This window comes from Patagioenas fasciata, chromosome 36 (assembly GCF_037038585.1).
Source record: "Patagioenas fasciata isolate bPatFas1 chromosome 36, bPatFas1.hap1, whole genome shotgun sequence".
NCBI classification, from domain to species: Eukaryota; Metazoa; Chordata; class Aves; order Columbiformes; family Columbidae; genus Patagioenas; species Patagioenas fasciata.
In genome coordinates, this window is record NC_092555.1 from 3,273,453 (window position 1) to 3,295,635 (window position 22,183).

At 59.7% G+C, this 22,183-nt stretch overlaps 3 protein-coding genes across 4 annotated transcripts; 2 read left to right on the plus strand and 1 right to left on the minus strand.

The window, feature by feature from the left end:
* Positions 1-2,345: 2,345 nt before the first annotated feature.
* Positions 2,346-7,457, plus strand: PLP2 (proteolipid protein 2). The gene is made up of 5 exons (XM_071801309.1): positions 2,346-2,537; positions 3,781-3,936; positions 5,286-5,381; positions 6,230-6,311; positions 7,167-7,457. Exons 1-5 carry the CDS (start codon positions 2,451-2,453, stop codon positions 7,184-7,186), a joined length of 441 nt encoding a protein of 146 aa, XP_071657410.1. The 5' UTR covers positions 2,346-2,450; the 3' UTR covers positions 7,187-7,457.
* Positions 7,458-7,513: 56 nt separating this feature from the next.
* On the plus strand, positions 7,514-15,628 carry FTSJ1 (FtsJ RNA 2'-O-methyltransferase 1). Its single transcript, XM_071801258.1, has 11 exons — positions 7,514-7,765; positions 8,308-8,444; positions 9,133-9,202; positions 9,290-9,380; positions 10,114-10,192; positions 11,068-11,120; positions 11,956-12,009; positions 12,151-12,253; positions 12,342-12,425; positions 13,383-13,483; positions 14,551-15,628. The coding sequence occupies exons 1-11, from the start codon at positions 7,647-7,649 to the stop codon at positions 15,550-15,552; spliced, it is 1,893 nt and encodes a 630-aa protein (XP_071657359.1). The 5' UTR covers positions 7,514-7,646; the 3' UTR covers positions 15,553-15,628.
* Positions 15,629-16,268: 640 nt separating this feature from the next.
* Positions 16,269-21,928, minus strand: PQBP1 (polyglutamine binding protein 1). Of its 2 annotated transcripts, none has more exons than XM_071801307.1 (7): positions 21,838-21,928; positions 21,641-21,716; positions 20,544-20,655; positions 19,823-19,932; positions 18,167-18,280; positions 17,960-18,020; positions 16,269-16,513 (listed from the first exon to the last, which is right to left on the minus strand). In XM_071801307.1, exons 2-7 carry the CDS (start codon positions 21,705-21,707, stop codon positions 16,363-16,365), a joined length of 615 nt encoding a protein of 204 aa, XP_071657408.1. In that variant the 5' UTR covers positions 21,708-21,716; positions 21,838-21,928; the 3' UTR covers positions 16,269-16,362. The 2 variants fall into 2 exon arrangements, with proteins under 2 accessions (XP_071657408.1, XP_071657407.1); XM_071801306.1 differs by having other exon boundaries at positions 21,823-21,897.
* Positions 21,929-22,183: the final 255 nt, after the last annotated feature.

The window sequence follows — 22,183 nt, forward strand, 5'->3', positions numbered from 1 at the left end:
ATTATGCACGAAATACATTAAAATGCATTATACAATGCAACGTAACATAGTAAAACTTAACATATTGTAATGTAATTTAACATAATAAAACATAATAATAATAGAACATATATAATAGTATAGTATAGTATAGTATATACTATAGTATATTGCAGCATATTGCAGTATATTACATTACAGTATATTGCAGCATATTGCAGCATATTACATTGCAGTATATTGCAGCATATTACATTGCAGTATATTGCACTATATTGCAGCATATTGCAGTATATTACATTGCAGTATATTGCACTATATTGCAGCATATTGCAGTATATTACATTGCAGTATATTGCACTATATTGCAGCATATTGCAGTATATTACATTGCAGTATATTGCAGTATATTGCAGCATGTTGCAGTATATTACATTGCAGTATATCGCACTATATTGCAGCATGTTGCAGTATATTACATTGCAGTATATCGCACTATATTGCAGCATGTTGCAGTATATTACATTGCAGTATATCGCAGTATATTGCAGCATATTGCAGCATATTACATTGCAGTATATTGCAGCATATTGCAGTATATTACATTGCAGTATATTGCACTATATTGCAGCATGTTGCAGTATATTACATTGCGGTATATTGCACTATATTGCAGCATGTTGCAGTATATTACATTGTGGTATATTGCAGTATATTACATTGTGGTATATTGCAGTATATTACATTACAGTATATTGCAGCATATTGCAGTATATTACATTGCAGTATATTGCAGCATATTGCAGCATATTACATTGCAGTATATTGCACTATATTGCAGCATGTTGCAGTATATTACATTGTGGTATATTGCAGTATATTACATTGTGGTATATTGCAGTATATTACATTACAGTATATTGCAGCATATTGCAGCATATTGCAGTATATTACATTGCAGTATATCGCAGTATATTGCAGTATATTGCAGTATATTACATTACAGTATATTGCAGCATATTACAGCATAGTATAGCATAGTATATTACATTACAGCATATTACAGTATATTATATTGCAGTATATCACAGTATATCACATCACAGGATATCACATCACAGTATATTACATTACAGTATATTACAGCACAGTATAGCATAGTACAGCATAGTACGGTATAGGATGTTATGCGATAAGATCGTATGTATGGTATAGTATAGGATGGTATGGTATGGTATAGGATGGTATGATACTGTATGGTATAGTATAATATGGTACGGTATAGGATAGTATGCTATCGTATGGTATGGGATAATATGGTATGGTACAGTATGGTACAGTATAGTATAGGATACTATGGTATGATATGGTATGGTACAGGATAGTATGGTATGCTATGGTACAGTATGGTACAGTATGGCATGGTATGGTAAAGTATGATATAGGATAGTATAGGATAATACGGTACAGTATGGTATGGTACACTACAGTACAGTATAGCATAGTAAAATGCAATGCAATATGCAACATAAGCTAATAACCTATAAAAAACAAAACCCTTTAAAACCGCTCTTTAAGCTCCAATGCTGCCCTTACCTACAGCCATGCTGCATAAACCTATAGCTAAATGTAAAGTTTAATGTATCCACGAGGCATTAATGTCGCCACCTCATTATCCGCAGCCTCTCCGGGAGAGCAAAACCAACTACAAACAGCACTATGCCCAAAACTGGGGGGTTTTGACCCATTTTGACCCATTTTGCCCCATAATTGCAGCCTTGTTGGTGCCTCCCTGAGTCATTTCCCGCGGGGACCCAGGCGTCCGGGGCCCTGCCCACATCCTGCCGGTTGAGTCACCCCAAAACACGGGGGAGGACACAGCCCAAAACGGGGTGGCCGCACCCTGGGGACCCCCCAAACAGCCCCGGGAACACCCAGACCCCCACCCTAAAAACCCCGCGTCCTTAAGGGCTCCCCCCCCCGCCAATCACGTCCTAAACCCCGCCCACTCTCAGCCCCGCCCCCCAGGACCCTCGCCCCAATCACAGGGGGGCTCCCCGTCCTAAACCCCGCCCACTCTCAGCCCCGCCCCCCAGGACCCTCGCCCCAATCACAGGGGGGTTCCCCGTCCTAAACCCCGCCCACTCTCAGCCCCGCCCCCCAGGACCATCGCCCCAATCACAGGGGGGGGTTCCCCTGTCCTAAACCCCGCCCACTCCCAGCCCAGTTCCCGGGACCCCCGAGGCTTCCCCCGCGCCAAGCTCCGCCCCCTGCCAATCACAAGGGGCTTCCCCGCTCTCAACCCCGCCCAGTCCAGGGGGTTTCCCCCACGCCAGGCCACGCCCCTCTGCCCTCCGCTGCCCAATGGCGTGGCCGTGCCCACCGCTCGGCCCCGCCCCGTGGTGCCCGCTCCCCCCTGGGGCGCGGGGGGGCAACCCCCCCCGTACCCGGTACCGCCGCCACCGCCCGTCATGGAGCCCAGCGGGTCCCAGAGCTGCCCCAGGGCCTGCTTGGCCTTCAGCCGCACCCACAAGGGGCTGGTGCTGATCGGAGAGATTGTGAGGACCGAGGGGGGGACCCCGGGAGGGGGGTGGAGACCCCCGGGGTGGGGGGGAATTGGGGAACCCCCCGGGGAGGCACCCGTGGGTGGGGGGGGGTGATGGGGTGTCCCCGCGACCCCCTGGGTGCACTTTTTGGGGATGCCCGGATGCCTGGGTCCACTGTTGGGTAGGGGGGGGGGACTCCTGGGACTGACCGGATTGGGTGGGGGGGCCACCCATGGGTGGGGGGAGGACTGGGTGTCCCTGGGGGGGACACTTGGGTCTTCCTGTGGGGGACACCCGGGTTCATATTTTGGGGGGGGATGCCCGGACACCTGGGTCCACGTTAGGGCGTGGTGCCCGGACGCCTGGGTCCACGGGCTTCCCGCCAACACGTGCTGGCGGGACGTGGGAACCCAGGCGTCCGGGAGGGTGATCCCCCCTCTCCATGCAAACCCCCCTCCCCCTCACATCGGGGGGACCCAGGCATCCGGGCGTGGTTTCCCTCCCCCACCCCCCCCCTTCCCCCAGTCACCCCAGTCTCATTTTGGGGCAACGCCCTTGGGAAACAAGCGGCAGCGAAGGGGTTAATGAGGGGCGGGGCTAAGGGAGGGATCCACTCCCTGATTGGCGCAAAGCCTTGGTTTGAAATATGGGGAGGGCGCGCCCGGACGCCTGGGTTCCCTTCCCCGGGCAGGGGTGGGGGGGGACAGGACAGGACTGTTGGGCGGTGCCCGGACGCCTGGGTCCTCCTGTGCCAACCGTTATTGCGCCAGGCCGGGTGGCGCTCACCTACGTCATAAACTCCGCGCTGCCCCTTTAAGGAAATCGAGGGATGCTGTCCCTTTAAGATCCCCCCCAACCCCCTTCTGCTGTTGCCCCTTTAAGAACCCCCTCCGCTAGCGGACCCCACCCCGCAGCCATCGCCCCTTTAAGGGCGGGGGTGCGCTGTTTGTGCCGTTGCCATGGCGACCGGCGCGCCTCACAGTGGCGCTTTGTCCCACCGCCCACGCGGGCTGGGGGCGGAGCTTGCGGGGAGTGGGCGGGGCCTCCTGGAGTGGGCGGGGCCTCCGGGGGAGCCGTAAAGGCCATATGGGGGATCCTATGGGCGCTCTATAGGGAGCCTGTGAGGGCCTATAGGGCACGCTATAGGGGTCTACAGCAGAGACCGCAGTGGCCTATGGGGGCGATATGCGGGAGCAGCGTGGTTCCCCCCCAGGGAGGCGATACCGTATGGATGCTATAGGTGCTGTTTCCATAGGTGCTGTGCGTGCTGGTGCTGGTGTGCTACGGGGCCTCGCACACGCCGGGCTATACTGGGCTGGCCGTGTGTGAACTGGTGTTCGCCGCACTGGTGTTACTGGTGTTGGGGGGGGGCCTGGCCCCCCGGCTCTCCTTCATCCACTGGGGCTGGACTGTGAGTGCGGGCACCCTATGGACCCCTATAGAACCCCCTACGGCACCCAAAACCCTCCTAGAGCCTCTCAGAATCTCCCTATAAGCCCTTATGGCCCCCATAACCCCCTATGGCACACATAATCCTCCTATAAGCCCCATAACTCCCTATACACCCCATAAACCTCCTATACACCCCATAAACCTCCTATAGCTTTCTATAGCTCCCGTAATCCTCCTATAGCCCCCATAACCCTTCTATAGCTCCTATAACCCCCCTATGGATCTCATAACTCCTCTATAGTGCCCTATAGCCCCCCATAACTCTTTATGGTCCCCATAACCCTCCTATAGCTCCCCCTATAGCTCCCATAACCTCCTATAGCTCCCATAAGCCCCTATAGCCCCCCATAATCCCCCCTATAGCCCCCCATAACTCCCACCCCAGGAAGGGGATCCCAGGGGGTTTCAGGGTCCTCTGGGCGGTTTTGGGGGTCCCTGGGGGGTTTGGGGGTCCTGAGGGCGTTTGGGGGTCCCCAGGGGGTTTTGGGGGTGTCCCTGGGGGGTTTCGGGGGGGTCCCATGTGTCCCCCCCCAGGATTTCCTGGGCTGCACCATTGGGTGGGGGCCTGGGGGGTTTGGGGGTATCTGGGGGGCCTGGGGGTCCACAGGGGTTTGGGGATCCCTGGGCGGGGTTGGGGGATCCCCAGGAGTTTGGGGGTGTCCCTGGGGGTTCTGGGGGGTCCCCAGGGGGGTTTTGGGGATCCCCAGGGGTTTGGGGGTGTCCCTGGGGGTTTTGGGGTGTCCCATGTGTCCCCCCCCAGGATTTCTGGGCTGCACCATTGGGTGGGTCCCTGGGGGGGTTGGGGGATCCCCAGGGGTTTGGGGGTGTCCCAGGGGGGTTTTGGGGATCCCCAGGAGTTTGGGGGTGTCCCCAGGGGGGTTTTGGGGGCCCCTGTGGGGGTTTGGGGGTGTCCCATGTGTCCCCCCCCAGGATTTCTGGGCTGCACCACTGGGTGGGCCCTGGGGGGTGGGATGGGAATCCCCAAGGGTCTGGGGGTCCCTGAGGGGGGTTTTGGGGTCCCTGGGAGTTCGGGGATGTCCCTGGGGGGGTTGGGGGTGTCCCCAGGGGGTTTTGGGGATCCCCAGGGGTTTGGGGGTGTCCCTGGGGGGTTTTGGGGTGTCCCATGTGTCCCCCCCCCAGGATTTCCTGGGCTGCGCCATTGGGAATTTCCAGGGGTTTGGGGGTCCCTGGGGGGGGTTTTGGGGTCCCTGGGAGTTCAGGGATGTCCCAGGGGGGTTTGGGGGTCCTGGGGGGGTTTGGGGGTGTCCCTGGGGGGTTTGGGGGTGTCCCATGTGTGTCCCCCCCCAGGATTTCCTGCGCTGCGCCATTGGGTGCCTGCTCTTCCTCATCACGTCCCTCATCGTCCTCATCGGGACGCGCGGCGGGGCCGGAGTGGCCGGGGGGGTGAGGAGGGATTTGGGGTGCGGGGGGGATTGGGGAGCTGGGGGGGATTTGGGGGGCTCTTGGGGTTTAAATTTGGGTTGTAAATTTGGGGGTTTTGGGGGGATTTGGGGGTATATATGGGGGTTTCGGGGTATAAATTGGGGGTTTTCTTTAGGGGGTTGGGTGTAAATTTGGGGGGTTTGGGGGTAAATTTGGGGGTTTTTGGGGGATAAATTTGGGGGTGTAAATTTGGGGATTTGGGGGGATAAATATGGGGGGTTTAGGAGGGATATGGGGGTAAATTGGGGGTTTTGGGGGGATTTGCGTGTAAATTTGGGGGTAAATTTGGGGGGATTTGGGGGGTTAAATTGGGGGTTTTGTTTAGGGGGTTGGGTGTAAATTTGGGGGGGTTTGGGGGTAAATTTGGGGGTAAATTTGGGGCTTTTTGGGGGGATAAATTTGGGAGGGATTTGGGTGTAAATTTGGGGGTTTTGGGGTGTAAACTTGGGGTTTGGGGGATAAATTTGGGGGTAAATTTGGGAGGGGTTTGGGTGTAAATTTGGGGGCTTTGGGGTATAAATTCAGGGGTTTTGGGGGGATTTGGGTGTAAATTTGGGGTTTTTTGGGGGGATTTGGGGGTATAAATTTGGGGGTTTTGTGGGATAAATTTGGGGGTAAATTTGGGGCTTTTGGGAGAGATTTCGGGGTATAAATTTGGGTTTTTTTGGGGGGGTTTGAGTGTAAATTTGGGGGTTTTGGGGTGTAAATTTGGGGGTTTTGGGGTGTAAATTTGGGGGTCCAGGGTGTGGATTTGGGGGTGCGTGGGCTGTGGGTGGTTTTGGGGTCTCAGACCCCCCCAAATGACCCAGGTTTTCGGGCTCCTGGCCGGGATCCTGCTGGGGTACGACGCCTACATCACCCTGCCCACCCGGCACCGCAGCGCCGCCACCGGTGGGTACTGGGGGAACTGGGAGCACTGGGAGCACTGGGAGGGTTGGGGGGGGAGCTGGGGGGGGCTATGGGGGGGAACTGGGAGCACTGGGAGGAACTGGGTGGGGTTTGGGGGGGGTCTCTGGGGGGGAACTGGGAGCAGTGGGAGGGGTTGGGGAGGTCTATGGGGGGGAACTGGGAGTACTGGGGGGCGGTGGGGGGGGATCTATGGGGGGAACTGGGGAGGTCTATGGGGGGAACTGGGAGCACTGGGAGGGGGTGGGGAGGTCTATGGGGGGAACTGGGAACACTGGGGGGAACTGGGGGGGGCCTATGGGGGCAAACTGGGAGCACTGGGAGAGGTTGGGGAGGTCTATGGGGGGAACTGGGAGCACTGGGGAGAACTGGGAACACTGGGGAGAACTGGGGGGGCCTATGGGGGCAAACTGGGAGCACTGGGAGGTGTTGGGGGTCTATGGGGGGAACTGGGAGCACTGGGAGGCATTGGGGAGGTCTATGGGGGGAACTGGGAGCACTGGGAGGGGTTGGGGGGGTCTATGGGGGGAACTGGGAGCACTGGGAGGGGTTGGGGGGGTCTATGGGGGGACCTGGGAGCACTGGGAGGGGTTGGGGGGGTCTATGGGGGCAACTGGGAGCACTGGGAGGGGTTGGGGGGGTCTATGGGGGGAACTGGGAGCACTGGGAGGGATTGGGGGGGGTCTATGGGGGGAACTGGGAGCACTGGGAGGGGTTGGGGGGGGGGGTCTATGGGGGGAACTGGGAGCATTGGGAGGGGTTGGGGGGGGTCTATGGGGGGGAACTGGGAGCACTGGGGGGTTCCTCACACCCCCCCCTCCCCATTTTGTGTCCCCCCAGAGTCCCCGGATGCCGCCTGACCCCCCCCCATCCACACACAGACACCCCAAAACTCCCCCCCGCACCTCGAGGGGGGGTCCCAGCCTTAAATTATTGAGGGGGGAGGTAGGGGTACATTGGGGGGGATCCCTCTTGGGGTGTGTGTGTCCCCCAAAACGCCTCGCAAGTGCCTCGAACTGCCCGTGCCTCAGTTTCCCCTGGACGAGCCCCCGCCGCCATCTTCAAGGGCTTCCCCCGCCCCCTTTTCCCTTCTTTTGGGGTGATATTGGGAAATAAAACGGTTTCTTTGTACATCTCTTTACAAGCTACGCACCTACAGCGTGGGGAAGCGCCTATAGGGCCCGAGAGAGGGGTCTGGACGGGGTTCCTATAGGCAGCTATACGTCCGCTATGGAGGCCGCGGACTACAGCTCCCAGCATACCCCGCGGCCCCCGCGCAGGCGCAGTGGGGAAGGGCGGTGAATCGCCGCGGCTTGGTGCATGCGCGGTGAGGAAAGGCGGGAAGAGGCGCTCCCCCTCAGCCCTTTCCCGCCGCTCCCGCCGCCGCCTCCCGCTCCTTCTTACCGGTTACCTCCTGTTCTTCCCGCTCCGGAGCGATCGTGAGTCGTTTAATTACCGGCGGGGGAGGGGGGAAGTGATGGGGAGAGGGGAAGAATTGGGGAGGGGGGAGAAATAGGGGTGTGTGGGGGGTTCCTCTGTGGTGCGGGGGGGGCGGTTAAATAGGCTTTGCGCATGCGCAAGGCCGCGCTGCGCACGGCACTATGGGGGGGTGGCTCCGCGCATGCGCGGCGCACCTTTGCCCATTTATGGGCTATTTCTGTAAGTCTGAATTCACTAAATATAATAAAATCTGTATCAAAAGGTCTCGAATAATCTATGGATCGTATCTCATAACCCCTGGGCGAAGCCTGGGCTTGCTGCGCCAGCTGGGACCCCTTATTTGCCACGTTGTACATAAGCAGTGGGTTTATTTACAGTAGGACCTACAAATAACGAATATACACAAATAACGTTGCGTTACGACTTTTCCCGCCCATAATCAGCCTATAGGGCGCCATATGACCTATGGGTGAAGCCTGGACCCCCTGGGACGCCTCGATTTTGCTGCACCCTATGTAAACAACGAGGTTGTTTATTGTAGGACCTACAGAAAGGCCATGGGGCGCTCGTCCAAGGACAAGCGGGACATCTATTACCGGCTGGCCAAGGAGGAGGGCTGGCGCGCCCGCAGCGCCTTCAAGCTGCTCCAGCTCGACCAGCGCTTCCAGCTCTTCCAGGGTACGCCCCTGACTGGGAGAGGGACCCAGGCATCCGGGAGAGGGACCCAGGCGTCCGGGAGAGGGACCCAGGTGTCTGGGAGAGACCCAGAGGTTTGGGGAGGGACCCAGGCGTCCAGGAGGGACCCAGGAGTCTGGGAGGACCCAGAAGTTTGGGAGGGGACCCAGAGGTCCAAGAGGGGACCCAGAGGTCCAGGAGAGGGACCCAGGAGTCTGGGAGGACCCAGAAGTTTGGGAAGGGACCCAGAGGTCCAGGAGGGACCCAGGAGTTCGGGAGGGGACCCAGGCGTCCGGGAGGGGACCCAGAAGTTTGGGAGGGGACCCAGAGGTCTGGGAGGGGACCCAGGTGTCTGGGAGGGGACCCAGAGGTCCAGGAGGGGACCCAGGAGTTTGGGAGGGACCCAGGAGTCTGGGAGGACCCAGAAGTTTGGGAAGGGACCCAGAGGTCCAGGAGGGGACCCAGGAGTTCGGGAGGGACCCAGGCGTCCGAGAGAGGGACCCAGGCGTCTGGGAGAGACCCAGAAGTTTGGGAAGGGATCCAGAGGTCCAGGAGGGGACCCAGAGGTCCAGGAGGGGACCCAGAGGTCTGGGAGGACCCAGAAGTTTGGGAGGGGACCCAAGTGTCCGGGAGGGGACCCAGGCGTCCAAGAGGGACCCAGGCGTCCGGGCTGAGTGCTGTGTTCGCCCAGGGGTCCGTTGTGCCGTTGATCTTTGTGCCGCCCCCGGGAGCTGGAGCCAAGTGCTGAGCCGGAAACTGAGGTGGGGGGACTGGGGGGCACTGGGATGGACTGGGAACACTGGGATGGACTGGGGGGGGAACTGGGATGAACTCTGATGTCTCCACAGGGGGGTCCCGGGGTCCCAGGTGGTGGCCGTGGACCTGCAGGCCATGGCGCCCCTGCAGGGGGTGCTGCAGATCCAGGGGGACATCACCAAGGTGGGGACCCCAAAACCCCCTGTGGGACCCCAAAACCCCCCAGACCAAACCCCTGGGACTCCCCCCCAAACCCCCAATGAGACCCCAAAACCTGAGACCCCAAAACCCCCTGACCCCAAACCCCTGGGACCCCAAAACCTGGGACTCCCCCCAAGCCCCCAATGAGACCCCAAAACCTGGGACCCCAAAACCCCCCAACTCCAAACACCTGGGAACCCCCCAAACCCCCAATGAGACCCCAAAACCTGGGACCCCAAAACCCCCCAACCCCAAACACCTGAGAACCCCCCAAACCCCCAATGAGACCCCAAAACCTGGGACCCCAAACCCCCCAACCCCAAACCCCCCAACCCCAAACCCCTGGGACCCCAAAACCTGGGACCCCCCAGGCCCCCCAACCCAAACCCTTGGGACCCCAAAACCTGGGACCTCATACTCCCAGGACTCCAAGACTTTGGGACCCCCAAGCCCCCTGACCCCAAAACCTGGGACCCCCCAAACCCCTGGGACCCCAAAAGCCCCCATGGGACCCCAAAACCCCTGGACCCCAAAACCTGGGACCCTAAAACCCCAAAACCCCCCATGGGACCCCAAACCTCTGGGACCCCCCAAACCTGGGACCCCAAAACGCCCAGAACCCCAAAACCCCCTGACCCCAATGCCCCAGAACCCCAAAACCCCCCCTGGGACCCCAAAACCCCCCATGGGACCCCCCAGTTTTGGTGCCCCCCAGGTCTCCACCGCCCGACGGCTCCAGCGCCACTTCCAGGGCCCCCAGGTGGATCTGGTTGTGTGTGACGGGGCCCCCGATGGTGAGGGACCCCGAACCCCCAAATCCTGCCCTGAACCCCCAAATCTCATCCCCAAACCCCACCCCATAACCCCCAAATCTCAACCCCAAATCCCACCCTGAACCCCCAAGTCTCACCCCCAAGTCTCACCTCCAAATCTCAGCCTGAAGCCCCAAATCCCACCCCGAACCCCCAAATCTCACCCCGACCCTCAAATCTCAACCCCAAATCTCAACCTGAACCCCTAAATCTCAGCCCCCAAATCTCAGCCCAAATCCCCAAATCTCACCCCCAGATCTCACCCCCAAATCTCATCCTGAATCCCCAAATCTCACCCCCAAATCTCACCCTGAACCCCCAAATCTCATCCTGAACCCCCAAATCTCACCCTGAACCCCCAAATCTCAGCCCACATCCCCCAAATCTCACCCCCAAATCTCACCCCGACCCCCAAATCTCACCCCCAAATCTCACCCCGACCCCCAAATCTCACCCCAAATCTCACCCGGAACCCCCAAATCTCACCCCCAAATCCCACCCCAAACCCCCAAATCTCACCCTCAAATCCCACCCCATAACCCCCAAATCTCACCCCCCAAATCTCACCCTGAACCCCCAAATCTCACCCCTAAATCCCACCCCATAACCCCCAAATCTCACCCCCCAAATCCCACCCCATAACCCCCAAATCTCACCCCCCAAATCTCATCCTGAAGCCCCAAATCTCACCCCAAATCTCACCCTGAACCCCCAAATCTCACCCTCAAATCCCACCCCATAACCCCCAAATCTCACCCCCAGATCTCATCCTGTACCCCCAAATCTCACCCCAAATCTCACCCCTGAACCCCCAATCTCCCCTGCACCCCAAATCTCACCCGCACCCCGTTTTGCAGTCACGGGGCTCCACGATCTGGACGAATACATCCAGGCACAGCTGCTGCTGGCGGTAACACCCCAAAACTGCCCCGGCACCCCAAAATCACCCCACATCCCCCCACATCCCCTCCCAGTTCACCCCAGTTCACCCCAGTCCCCCCCAGACCCCAAATACCCCCTGGGACCCCCAAATCCCCTCCCAGTCCCTCCCAGTTCACCCCAGTTCACCCCAGACCCCAAATACCCCCTGGGACCCCCAAATCCTCTCCCAGTCCCTCCCAGTTCACCCCAGTTCACCCCAGTCCCCAAATACCCCCTGGGACCCCCAGATCCCCTCCCAGTCCCTCCCAGTTCACCCCAGTTCACCCCAGACCCCAAATACCCCCTGGGACCCCCAAATCCCCTCCCAGTCCCTCCCAGTTCACCCCAGTTCACCCCAGACCCCAAATACCCCCTGGGACCCCCAAATCCCCTCCCAGTCCCCCCAGACCCCAAATACCCCCTGGGACCCCCAAATACCCCCTGGGACCCCCAAATCCCCTCCCAGTCCCTCCCAGTTCACCCCAGTTCACCCCAGACCCCAAATACCCCCTGGGACCCCCAAATCCCCTCCCAGTTCACCCCAGTTCACCCCAATACCCCCAGCCCCCAAATACCCCCTGGGACCCCCAAATCCTCTCCCAGTCCCTCCCAGTTCACCCCAGTCCCCCCCAGCCCCCAAATACCCCCTGGGACCCTCAAATCCCCGCAAATCCTTCCCGATCCCTCCCCTAAAATCCCCCCAAAACCCCCCTAAAATGCCCCCAAAATCCCCCCCAAACCCCCCAAAACGCCCTCAACCCCCCCCAAAACCCCCCAAGCCCCCCAAAACCCCCAATTTCCCCCCAATTTCCCGCCCCCCCCAGGCTCTCAACATCACCACCCACATCCTCAAAAGAGGCGGAACCTTCGTCGCCAAGGTACCAACCCCCCTAAAACCCCCCAAATTTCACCTTTGACCCCCCCAAAATCCCCGTCACCCCCCCCAAAATGACCTCAACACCCCCAAAATCACCCCAGCACCCCAAAAATGCCTATTTTTGGTGTCCCCCCCCCTCTAGATTTTCCGTGGGAAGGACGTGACGCTGCTCTATTCCCAATTGCGCTTGTTCTTCCCTGAGGTCTCCTGCGCCAAACCCCGAAGCAGCCGCAATTCCAGCATCGGTGGGTTTTGGGGACCCCCCCCATGGTTTTGGGGACCCCCCCCTGTGTTTTTGGGGAGCCCTGAACCCCCTTTTTTGTCCCCAAAAAGAGGCGTTTGTGGTTTGTCGTGGTTATGACCCCCCCGAAGGGTTCGTTCCCACTATGGACAACCCGCTGTTGGACCCCAATGCTGGTAAATGGGGGGGATTTTGGGGGGGTCCTGGGGGTTTTGGGGGGTCCTGGGGGGGGTTGGGGTCTCTAGGGGGAGGTTTGGGGGGGAGTTTGGGGGGTTTTGGGGTCCCTAGGGGGGGATTTTGGGGAGATTTGGGGAGTAAATTGGGGGGATTTTGGGGTCCTGGGGGAGATTCTTGGGGGTAAATTGGGATTTTGGGGTCCCTGGGGGGGATTCTTGGGGGTAAATTGGGGGGATTTTGGGGAGATTTGGGGGGATTTTAGGGTCCCTGGGGGGGAATTTTGGGGTCCCTGGGTGTATTTTGGGGTCCCTGGGGATGGATTTGGGGGGATTTTGGGGTAAATTGGGGGGATTTTGGGGTCCTGGGGGGGATTCTTGGGGGTATTTTGGGGTCCCTAAGGGGGATTTTGGGGTAATTTGGGGGGATTTTAGGGTCCCTGGGGGTATTTTGGGGTCCCTGGGGGTGGATTTGGGGGGCTTTTGGGGTGATTTGGGGGGATTTTGGGGTCCCTGGGGGTGTTTTGGGGGGGATTTTGGGGTCCTTGGGGGTGGTTTTGGGGGATTTTGGGGTCCCTGGGGGTGTTTTTGGGGTATTTTTGGGGTAATTTGCGGTCCCTGAGGTGTTTTTGGGGTCCCTGGGGGGTGTTTTTGGGGTATTTTGGGGGGGATTTTGGTGTCCCTGAGGTGTTTTTGGAGTCCTTGGGGGTGGTTTTGGGGGATTTTGGGGTAAACTGGGGGGATTTTGGGGGGAATTTGGGGGTAATTAGGGGGATATTTTGGGGGTAATTTGGGGGAGATTTTGGGGTCCCTAGGGGTGTTTTGGGGGGGATTTTGGGGTCCTTGGGGGTGGTTTTGGGGGATTTTGGGGTTCCTGGGGGTGTTTTTGGGGTCCCTGAGGGGTGTTTTTGGGGTATTTTGGGGTCCCTGATGTGTTTCGGGGTCCCCCATGGCCCCCAGGGCTGTCAGTGCCCCCCCCGGGCCCCTCTCGTGTCATCGTCCCCTTCGTGGCCTGCGGGGACCTGAGCGCCTTCGACCCCGACCGCACCTACGGCTTGGAGGTGGGGAAGGGGGAACTGGGGCAAACTGGGAGCACTGGGGGCACTGGGAGGGCCTGGGGGGGATGGGGGGAATGGGGGGCACGGGGGGAATGGGGGTAATGGGAGCACTGGGGGGAGTGGGAGGGAACTGGAAGGGATTGGGAGGGGATTGGGGGGAATGGGATGGACTGGGAGGGAATGGGGGGAATGGGGGGGACTGAGAGGGAATGGGGGGGAACTGGGAGGGGATTGGGGGGAATGGGATGGACTGGGAGGGAATGGGGGGAATGGGGGGGACTGAGAGGGAATGGGGGGGAACTGGGAGGGAATTGGGGGGAACTGGGGGGGCTTGAGGGGGGAATGGGAGGGACTGGGGGGAATGGGGGAGACTGGGAGGGACTGGGGGGACTGAGGGGAACTGGGGGGACTGGGAGCACTGGGAGGGAACTGGGAGGGGATTGGTGGGAATGGGATGGACTGGGGGGAATGGGAGGGAATGGGGGGGAACTGGGAGGGGATTGGGGGGAATGGGGGGGACTGGGAGCACTGGGGGAGACTGGGAGGGAACTGGGGGGGGACTGGGAAGGAACTGGGGGGAATGGGGGCACTGGGAGGGAACTGGGGGGGAACTGGGAGGGGAATGGGAAGGAATGGGGGGGGCTGGGGTGAATGGGGGAGACTGAGGGGGAACTGGGATGGACTGGGAGGGACGGGGGGAGACTGGAACTGGAGGGGAGTGGGGGAGACTGGGAGGGAACTGGGGGAGACTGGAGGTACCGGGGGCAATGAGAGGACTGGGACAAACTGGGAGGGACTGGGACAAACTGGGGGAGGCCTGGGACACCCCCAGAGCCTCCTGTGGGTACTGGGACAAACTGGGATGGACTGGGAGCCCCTTGGTGTCCCTGCTTTAGCTCTGAGGCGATACTGGTCTATACTGGGAGGGGCCGGGTGACAGTTCTCTGAACTGGTGGCGGCTCCTGAAGCTGCTGGGAGGGACTGGGGGGACCCTTTATGTGCTGGGGGGGGTTACTGGTCTATACTGGTTTATACTGGTCTATACTGGTTTATACTGGTTGCTCCCGCAGCTGGAGCCGGGGCGGCCCTACAGCTTCGTGCCCCCCCTGGCGCCCCCCATCGCCCCCCCCTACGCACGGGCGTGTCAGCTGCGGCGCGGGGGGGCGAGCGTGCAAGCCCCCTCGTGCGAGGGGACGAGCGTGCAAGGACCTGCGGGCGAGGAGGAGGAGGAGGAGGAGGAGGAAGGACCCTTGTGCAAGGAGATGAGTGTGCAAGGACCCGCGTGGGAGCAAGAGGAGGGGCCCTCGTGCAAGATGAGTGTGCAAGGACCCACGTGCAAGGAGGAGGAGGAAGGACCCTTGTGCAAGGGGACCAGTGTGCAAGGACCCGCGTGGGAGCAAGAGGAGGGGCCCTCGTGCAAGGAGATGAGTGTGCAAGGACCCTCGTGGGAGCAAGAGGAGGGGCCCTCGTGCAAGGAGAGGAGTGTGCAAGGACCCTCGTGCAAGGAGAGGAGTGTGCAAGGACCCTCGTGCAAGGAAAATAAAGAGGAAGGACCCTCGTGCAAGGAGATGAGTGTGCAAGGACCCTCGTGCAAAGAAGAGAAAGAGGAGGAAGGACCCTCGTGCAAGGAGATGAGTGTGCAAGGACTCTCCTGTGAGCAGGAGGAAGGACCCTCGTGCAAGGAGATGAGTGTGCAAGGACCCTCGTGCAAAGAAGAGAAAGAGGAGGAAGGAGCCTCGCGCAAGACGAGTGTGCAAGGACCCGCGTACAAGGAAGAGGAGGAAGGACCCTTGTGCAAGATCAGTGTGCAAGGACCCTTGTGTGAGGAGGAAGAAGGATCCTCGTGCAAGACCAGTGTGCAAGGAGCCTTGTGCAAGGAGGAGGGAGAGGATGAAGGCCCCTTGTGCAAGATGAGTGTGCAAGGACCCCCCTGCAAAGAGGAGGGGGAAGGACCCTTGTGCAAGGAGATGAGTGTGCAAGGACCCTCATGCAAGGAGGAGGAGGAAGGACCCTCGTGCAAGGAGACGAGTGTGCAAGGACCCTCGTGCAAGGCTGCGGAAACCCCCTCGTGAGCCTTTGCACGCGCGTGTGCGACTCCCCCAGTAAACCCCCTGCCCCTTCTCACTCTATGGGGCTGAAGCCGCTTAACTGGGGGGGTCCCCTTGGATTTGTGGGCTTTTTTGGGGGGGTTTTGGGGAATTTGGGGGGTCGGGAGGACCTGAGGACCTAGGGGGCACTTTGGGGGTGTCCCCTGAAGTTTGGGGGCATCCCCTGAAATTTGGGGGGGCCCCAGTGGGGTTTTGGGGCTGTTTTGGGGGAGGGATTTGAGTGGCGGCCTCATTGGGTTAAGTGGGATCCCCTGTGATTTGAGGCGCATCCCATGGGACTTGGGGGTGTTTATTGGACTCGGGGGGGATTTTGGGGGGGTCAGGAGGACCCAAGGACCCTGGGGGCGCTTTGGGGGTGTCCCCTGAAATTTGGGGGGGCCCCAGTGGGGTTTTGGGGCTGTTTTGGGGGAGGGATTTGAGTGGCGGCCTCATTGGGTTAAGTGGGATCCCCTGTGATTTGGGGTGCATCCCATGGGACTTGGGGGTGTTTATTGGGCTCGGGGGGGATTTTGGGGGGTCAGGAGGACCCAAGGACCCTGGGGGCGCTTTGGGGGTGCCCCCTGAAATTTGGGGGCGTCCCCTGAGATTTTGGGGGGTGCTGGGGGCTGTTTTGGGGGAGGGATTTGAGTGGCGGCCGCATCGGCTTTGATGGGATCCCCTGTGATTTGAGGTGCATCCCATGGGACTTGGGGGTGTTTATTGGGCTCGGGGGGGATTTTGGGGCGCCAGGGGGACCCGGGGCCCCCCGAGGGGCGCTGGGGGTGTCCGGGGGGGTCAATCCTTGGCGCGCGAGGCCTCGGCGTTGGCGCGCAGCACGGCGCCCGGGCTGGGGTAGGGGCGCTGCTGGAACAGGGGCCCGGCGGCCGTGGTGTCCGCGCCCGTCTTGGCCTCGTTCCGCTTGGGGAGCCCGCTCGACCACGTCCCCCTGCGATGGAGCCTCGTCAGACTCCCCCCATCCCCCAAAACCGGGGACCCCCCCTTTGAAATGGTGGGGACGCCCCTTATAATGGTGGGGTTGTCCCCTTTATAATGGTGGGGTCACCCCTTCTAATGGTGGGGTCACCCCTATAAATTAGTGGGGTCACCCCTTATAATGGTGGGGAACCCCCTTTATAATGGTGGGGATGCCCCTCATAATGGTGGGGAACCCCCTTTATAATGGAGGGGTCACCCCTTATGATGGTGGGGTCGCCCCTTATAATGGTGGGGACGTCCCCTTTATAACGGTGGGGTCACCCCTATAAATTAGTGGGGTCACCCCTTATAATGGTGGGGATGGCCCTCATAATGGTGGGGAACCCCTTTTATAATGGAGGGGTCACCCCTTATAATGGTGGGGATGCCCCTCATAATGGTGGGGAACCCCCTTTATAATGGAGGGGTCACCCCTTATAATGGTGGGGACATCCCCTTTATAATGGTGGGGAACCCCCTTTATAATGGTGGGGAACCCCCTTTAAATTGGTGGGGTCACCCCTTTATAATGGTGGGGAACCCCCTTTATAATGGTGGGGACGCCCCTTTAAATTGGAGGGGTCACCCCTCATAATGGAGGGAACCCTCCTTAAAATCTTGGGGATCCCCCTTAAAAACTTAGGGGATCCCCCTTAAAAACTAAGGGCATCCCCTTAACATTTAGGGCAGCCCCCTTTAAGATATAGGGGATCCACCTTAACATTCTGGGGACCCCCTTAACTTTTAGGGGAACCCCTTTAAAATGTAGCGGATCCACCTTAAAATTTAGGGGACTCCCCCTTTAAAATGTAGGGGATCCACCTTAAAAGTTTGGGGGTGCCCCCTTTAAAATTAAGGGGACTCCCCTTAAAATTAAGGGGATCCCCCTTTAACATTTTAGGGATCGACCTTAAAAACGTAGGGGATCCACCTTCAAATTCAGGGGACCCCCCTTTAAAATTTTGGGGACCCCCCTTTAAAATGTAGAGGATCCCCCTTAAAATGTAGAGGATTCCCCTTAAAATTCAGGGGATCCACCTTAACATTTTGGGGACCCCCCCTTACAATTAAAGGGACCCCCTTTAAAATATAGGGGACCTCCTTAAAATAGAGGGGATCCCCCTTAAAATTGAGGGGATCCCCCTTAAAATTGAGGGCACCCCCCCTTAAAGTTCAGGGGACCCCCCATTAAAATTGAGAGCACCCCCACTTAAAATTGAGGGCACCCCCCCCTTTAAAATTGAGGGCACCCCCACTTAAAATTGAGGGCACCCCCCCTTTAAAATTCAGGGGACCCCCCCCCTAAAATTGAGGGCACCCCCCTTTAAAATTGAGGGCAACCCCCCCTTAAAAATTGAGGGCAACCCCCCCTTAAAAATTGAGGGGACCCCCCCTTAGGACCCCCCCATTCACTCACCGGGGGGCGTCCGAGTATGCGCTGGGGTCCATGGGGTCCAGCTCCTCGTCTTTGCGGGCGCCTTTTGGGGTGCAGAACGGTGTTTAAACGGGGGGGTCCCATTAATACCCCTCCCCCCCTATTAGAACAGCCCCCCCCCCACACCCTGGGGGTGTGGGACCCCCCCCCATATTGTGAGGGGCCCCCCAAAAGGTGGGTGCTGTGCACCTTTCCTGGGCCGGGCGTAGGGTGCGGGGTCCTCGCGCCGGTGGGGGCGCCGCTCGCGGGGAGGGGGCGGCTGCGGCTCCTCCTGCTCGGGGGGGGCGTCCTCGGCTTCGGGCGCTGCAGGGGACCCAGGAGTTCGGGGGACCCAGGAGTTCGGGGGGTGGTTGGGGGGGGGGGGCACGAGGGGATGATAATGGGGGTAATGGGGATAGGGGACAATGGGGGGAATGGGGACAATTGGGGAATGGGGATAGTGGGGGGAATGGGGACAGTAGGGGCAATGGGGACAGTGGGAATAGTGGGGGTAATGGGAATAGTGGGGACAATGGGGACAATGGGGACAATTGGGGAATGGGGACAATTGGGCAATGGGAATAGTGGGGGCAATGGGGACAGTGGGGACAATGGGGACAATTGGGCAATGGGAATAGTGGGGGGAATGGGGACAGTGGGGGCAATGGGGGTAATGGGAATAGTGGGGGCAATGGGGACAATTGGGCAGTGGGGACAGTGGGGGCAATGGGGACAATGGGGACAGTGGGGGTAGTGGGGACAATTGGGCAATGGGAATAGTGGGGGTAATGGGGACAATGGGAATAGTGGGGACAATGGGAATAGTGGGGACAATGGGGACAGTGGGGACAATGGGGACAGTGGGAATAGTGGGGACAGTGGGAATAGTGGGGGTAATGGGGACACGGCGACAATGGGAATAGTGGGGGCAATGGGGACAGTGGGGGCAATGGGGACAGTGGGGGCAATGGGGACAGTGGGGACAATGGGGACAGTGGGAATAGTGGGGGTAATGGGGACACAGTGACAATGGGAATAGTGGGGACAATGGGGACAGTGGGGGCAATGGGGACAGTGGGGGCAATGGGGACAGTGGGGGCAATGGGGGTAATGGGAATAGTGGGGGTAATGGGGACACGGCGACAATGGGAATAGTGGGGGCAATGGGAATAGTGGGGGCAATGGGGACAGTGGGGACAATGGGGACAGTGGGGGCAATGGGGACAATTGGGCAATGGGGACAATGGGAATAGTGGGGGTAATGGGAATAGTGGGGGTAATGGGGACACAGGGACAATGGGAATAGTGGGGGCAATGGGACAATAGGACACAGGGACAATGGGACGAGGGGGACATGGGGACAAGGGGGATAGTGGGGGTAATGGGAATAATGGGGGTAATGGGGATAATGGGGGCAATGGGGATAATGGGGGCAATGGGACAACGGGGACAATGGGAATAGTGGGGACAGTGGGGAACAAGGGGGACAACAGGGACAATGGGGATAATGGGAATAGTGGGGACAAGGGGGACAATGGGAATAGTGTGGACAAGGGGGACATGGGGACAATGGGGACAAGGGGAATAGTGGGGACAATGGGACAAGGGGAATAGTGGGGACAGTGGGACAAGGAGAATAGTGGGGACAGTGGGACAATGGGGGACACGGGGACAATGGGGACAATGGGACACAGGGACAGTGGGGAACAAGGGGGAGAATGGGACAATGGGGACACGGGGACAATGGGGACAATGGGACACAGGGACAGTGGGGAACAAGGGGGAGAATGGGGACAATGGGGACACGAGGACAATGGGGACACGGGGACAATGGGGACACGGGGACAATGGGGTTTGGGGCCTCACCCTGTGTCCCTTTGAGCCTCTTGGCCGCTTTGGTGATGACGGAGTTGGGGTCGTTTGGGGACAACCAGGACACCAGGTCGGTCTCCACGTTCCAGTAATAGGGGAGCCCGCTGGGGGAACGTATGGAGCCTATAGGGGCCTATAGGGGCCTATAGGAGCCAGGGGAGGGTCCTTATGGCTCCTATAGGGGCTGGGAAGGGGCCCTGCGGCACCTAAAGGGCCCTATAGGCCCTAGAAAGGGGCCCTATAACCCCTATAGTGAGCCCCTATAACACCTATAAGTGGTCCCTATAACCCTTATAAAAAGCTTCTATAGCCCTTATAACTCCTATAGTGGGTCCCTATAACAACTATGAAGGTCTCTATAGCCCCTATAATGCGTATAAATAGTCCCTATAGCTGCTATAACACCTAAAAATGGTCCCTATAGCCCCCTCAAAAGGCCCCTATAGCGGGTCCCTATAGCCCCTGTAACATCTATAAACAGCCTCTATAGCCCCTATAACCCCTATAAAGGCCCCTATAGCGGGTCTCTATGGCCCCTATAACACCTATACAAGCCCCTATAGCCCCTGTAACCCCTATAAAGGTCCCTATAGTGGGTCTCTATGGCCCCTATAACACCTATACAAGCCCCTATAGCCCCTGTAAAGGTCCTTAGAGCCTCTGTAAAGGCCCATATAGCCCCTATAACGGCCCCTATAGCCCCTATATGGCTCACCAGGTGGGGTCGATGACCTTGTACCAGGGGGGCAGGAGCCCCTCGAGCCGCGAGGCCTCGTAATCCACGTGGGCGTCGTCGTAGTCCTGGGCGATGATCTCCTCCTCGGGCTCTAGGGGGCGCCGTCAGCCCCGCCCACCGCCACAAGCCCCGCCCACCTCCCCAAGCCACGCCCCCAGCGCTCAGCCCCACCCACAAGGAGGCTGAACCCCAGAACCCGCCCCCCCACCCCGGGCTAAGCCACGCCCTGGGTCCCACCCACAGCACAGGCCACACCCCCTCCGCACTTAGCTCCGCCCCCTCCTTGCTCTGCAGCCCGGCCCCGCCCAACGCGCGCAGGCCACGCCCCCAGCGCTCAGCCCCACCCACAAGGAGGTTGAACCCTCAGAACCCACCCCCAGGTGACAAGCTCCACCCCCCCGCTAGGCCACGCCCCTCATGTCAAGCCACGCCCGGGGTCCCTGCCACGCCCCCACGCTAAGCCACGCCCACATCCACACCCCTTGGGCTCCAACCTGGCTCCTGGCCCCGCCCACACCGCAGGTCACACACCCCCACCCCCGAGCTCCGCCCCCTCTATTGGCACCGCCCCCACACGAGACCACGCCCCTAAGCTCCACCCCCAGCGCTCAGCCCCACCCACAAGGAGGCTGAACCTCAAACCCCGCCCCCATGCAACAAGCTCCACCCCACCCACTAAGCCACGCCCCTCAAGCTAAGCCACGCCCTGGGGGGGCAACCACGCCCCCACGCTAAGCCACGCCCACACCCCTGCCCCCGCTGCTCCGCCCACAACGCAGGCCACACGCCTCCACCCCCGAGCTCCGCCCCGCACCAGGCCACGCCCCTAAGCCCCGCCCCCAGCGCTCAGCCCCACCCACCAGGAGGCCGAACCTCAGAACCCGCCCCCATGTAACAAGCTCCACCCCCACACCTCTCAAACCACGCCCCCACGCGGCAAGCCACACCCCCTACACCCTCACCCTCTCTCCGGTCCCGCCCCTCCACCCTGAGCTCCACCCCCTCCCCGCCGTGGCCACGCCCACCCCACCCCCCGCCCTGCTCCGGGCCGCGCGGCGCCCCCCGCCGGTTCTTACCGGGCTCTACGTGCTTGAGCAGCCCCCGCTTGGCCAGGCGGGACTGCAGCGCCACGGGGAGCGGCATCGCCCCGGCCTGGGGGCGCGGAGACACCGTCAGGACCCCCCAGCACCCCAAAACACCCCCCCGGGACCCCCAAAACCCCCGCAAAACCCCCCCCGCGCCGCTTCCCGCCGCTCACCCGGCGCCGCCTCACCGCTCACCGCCGGTCACGTGAGCCCCCGCCGGCCAATCAGCGGCTGCGTGACGCAGGCGCAGCGAATAAGGGCGCCCCCTGTGCCCGCCCCTCGCCGGCGGCCAATGGGCGCGCGGTCACGTGGTGCGGTGGGCGTGGCCAGAGGGGGGCCCGTGTCGCCATAGGAACCGCGGCGCTTGTTCCGTACGGAAACCGCCATTTTGGGGCCCGTGGGCGCCGCCACATTGGAGCGCGTTGCGCTGCGATAGTGCTATGGGCGCCGCCATCTTGGCCTCTGTGTACTTTAATGTTATTGTAGGGTCGCCGTTTATTGAGGGGGGGTCTCCAGGGCCCTGGGGTCTTTATG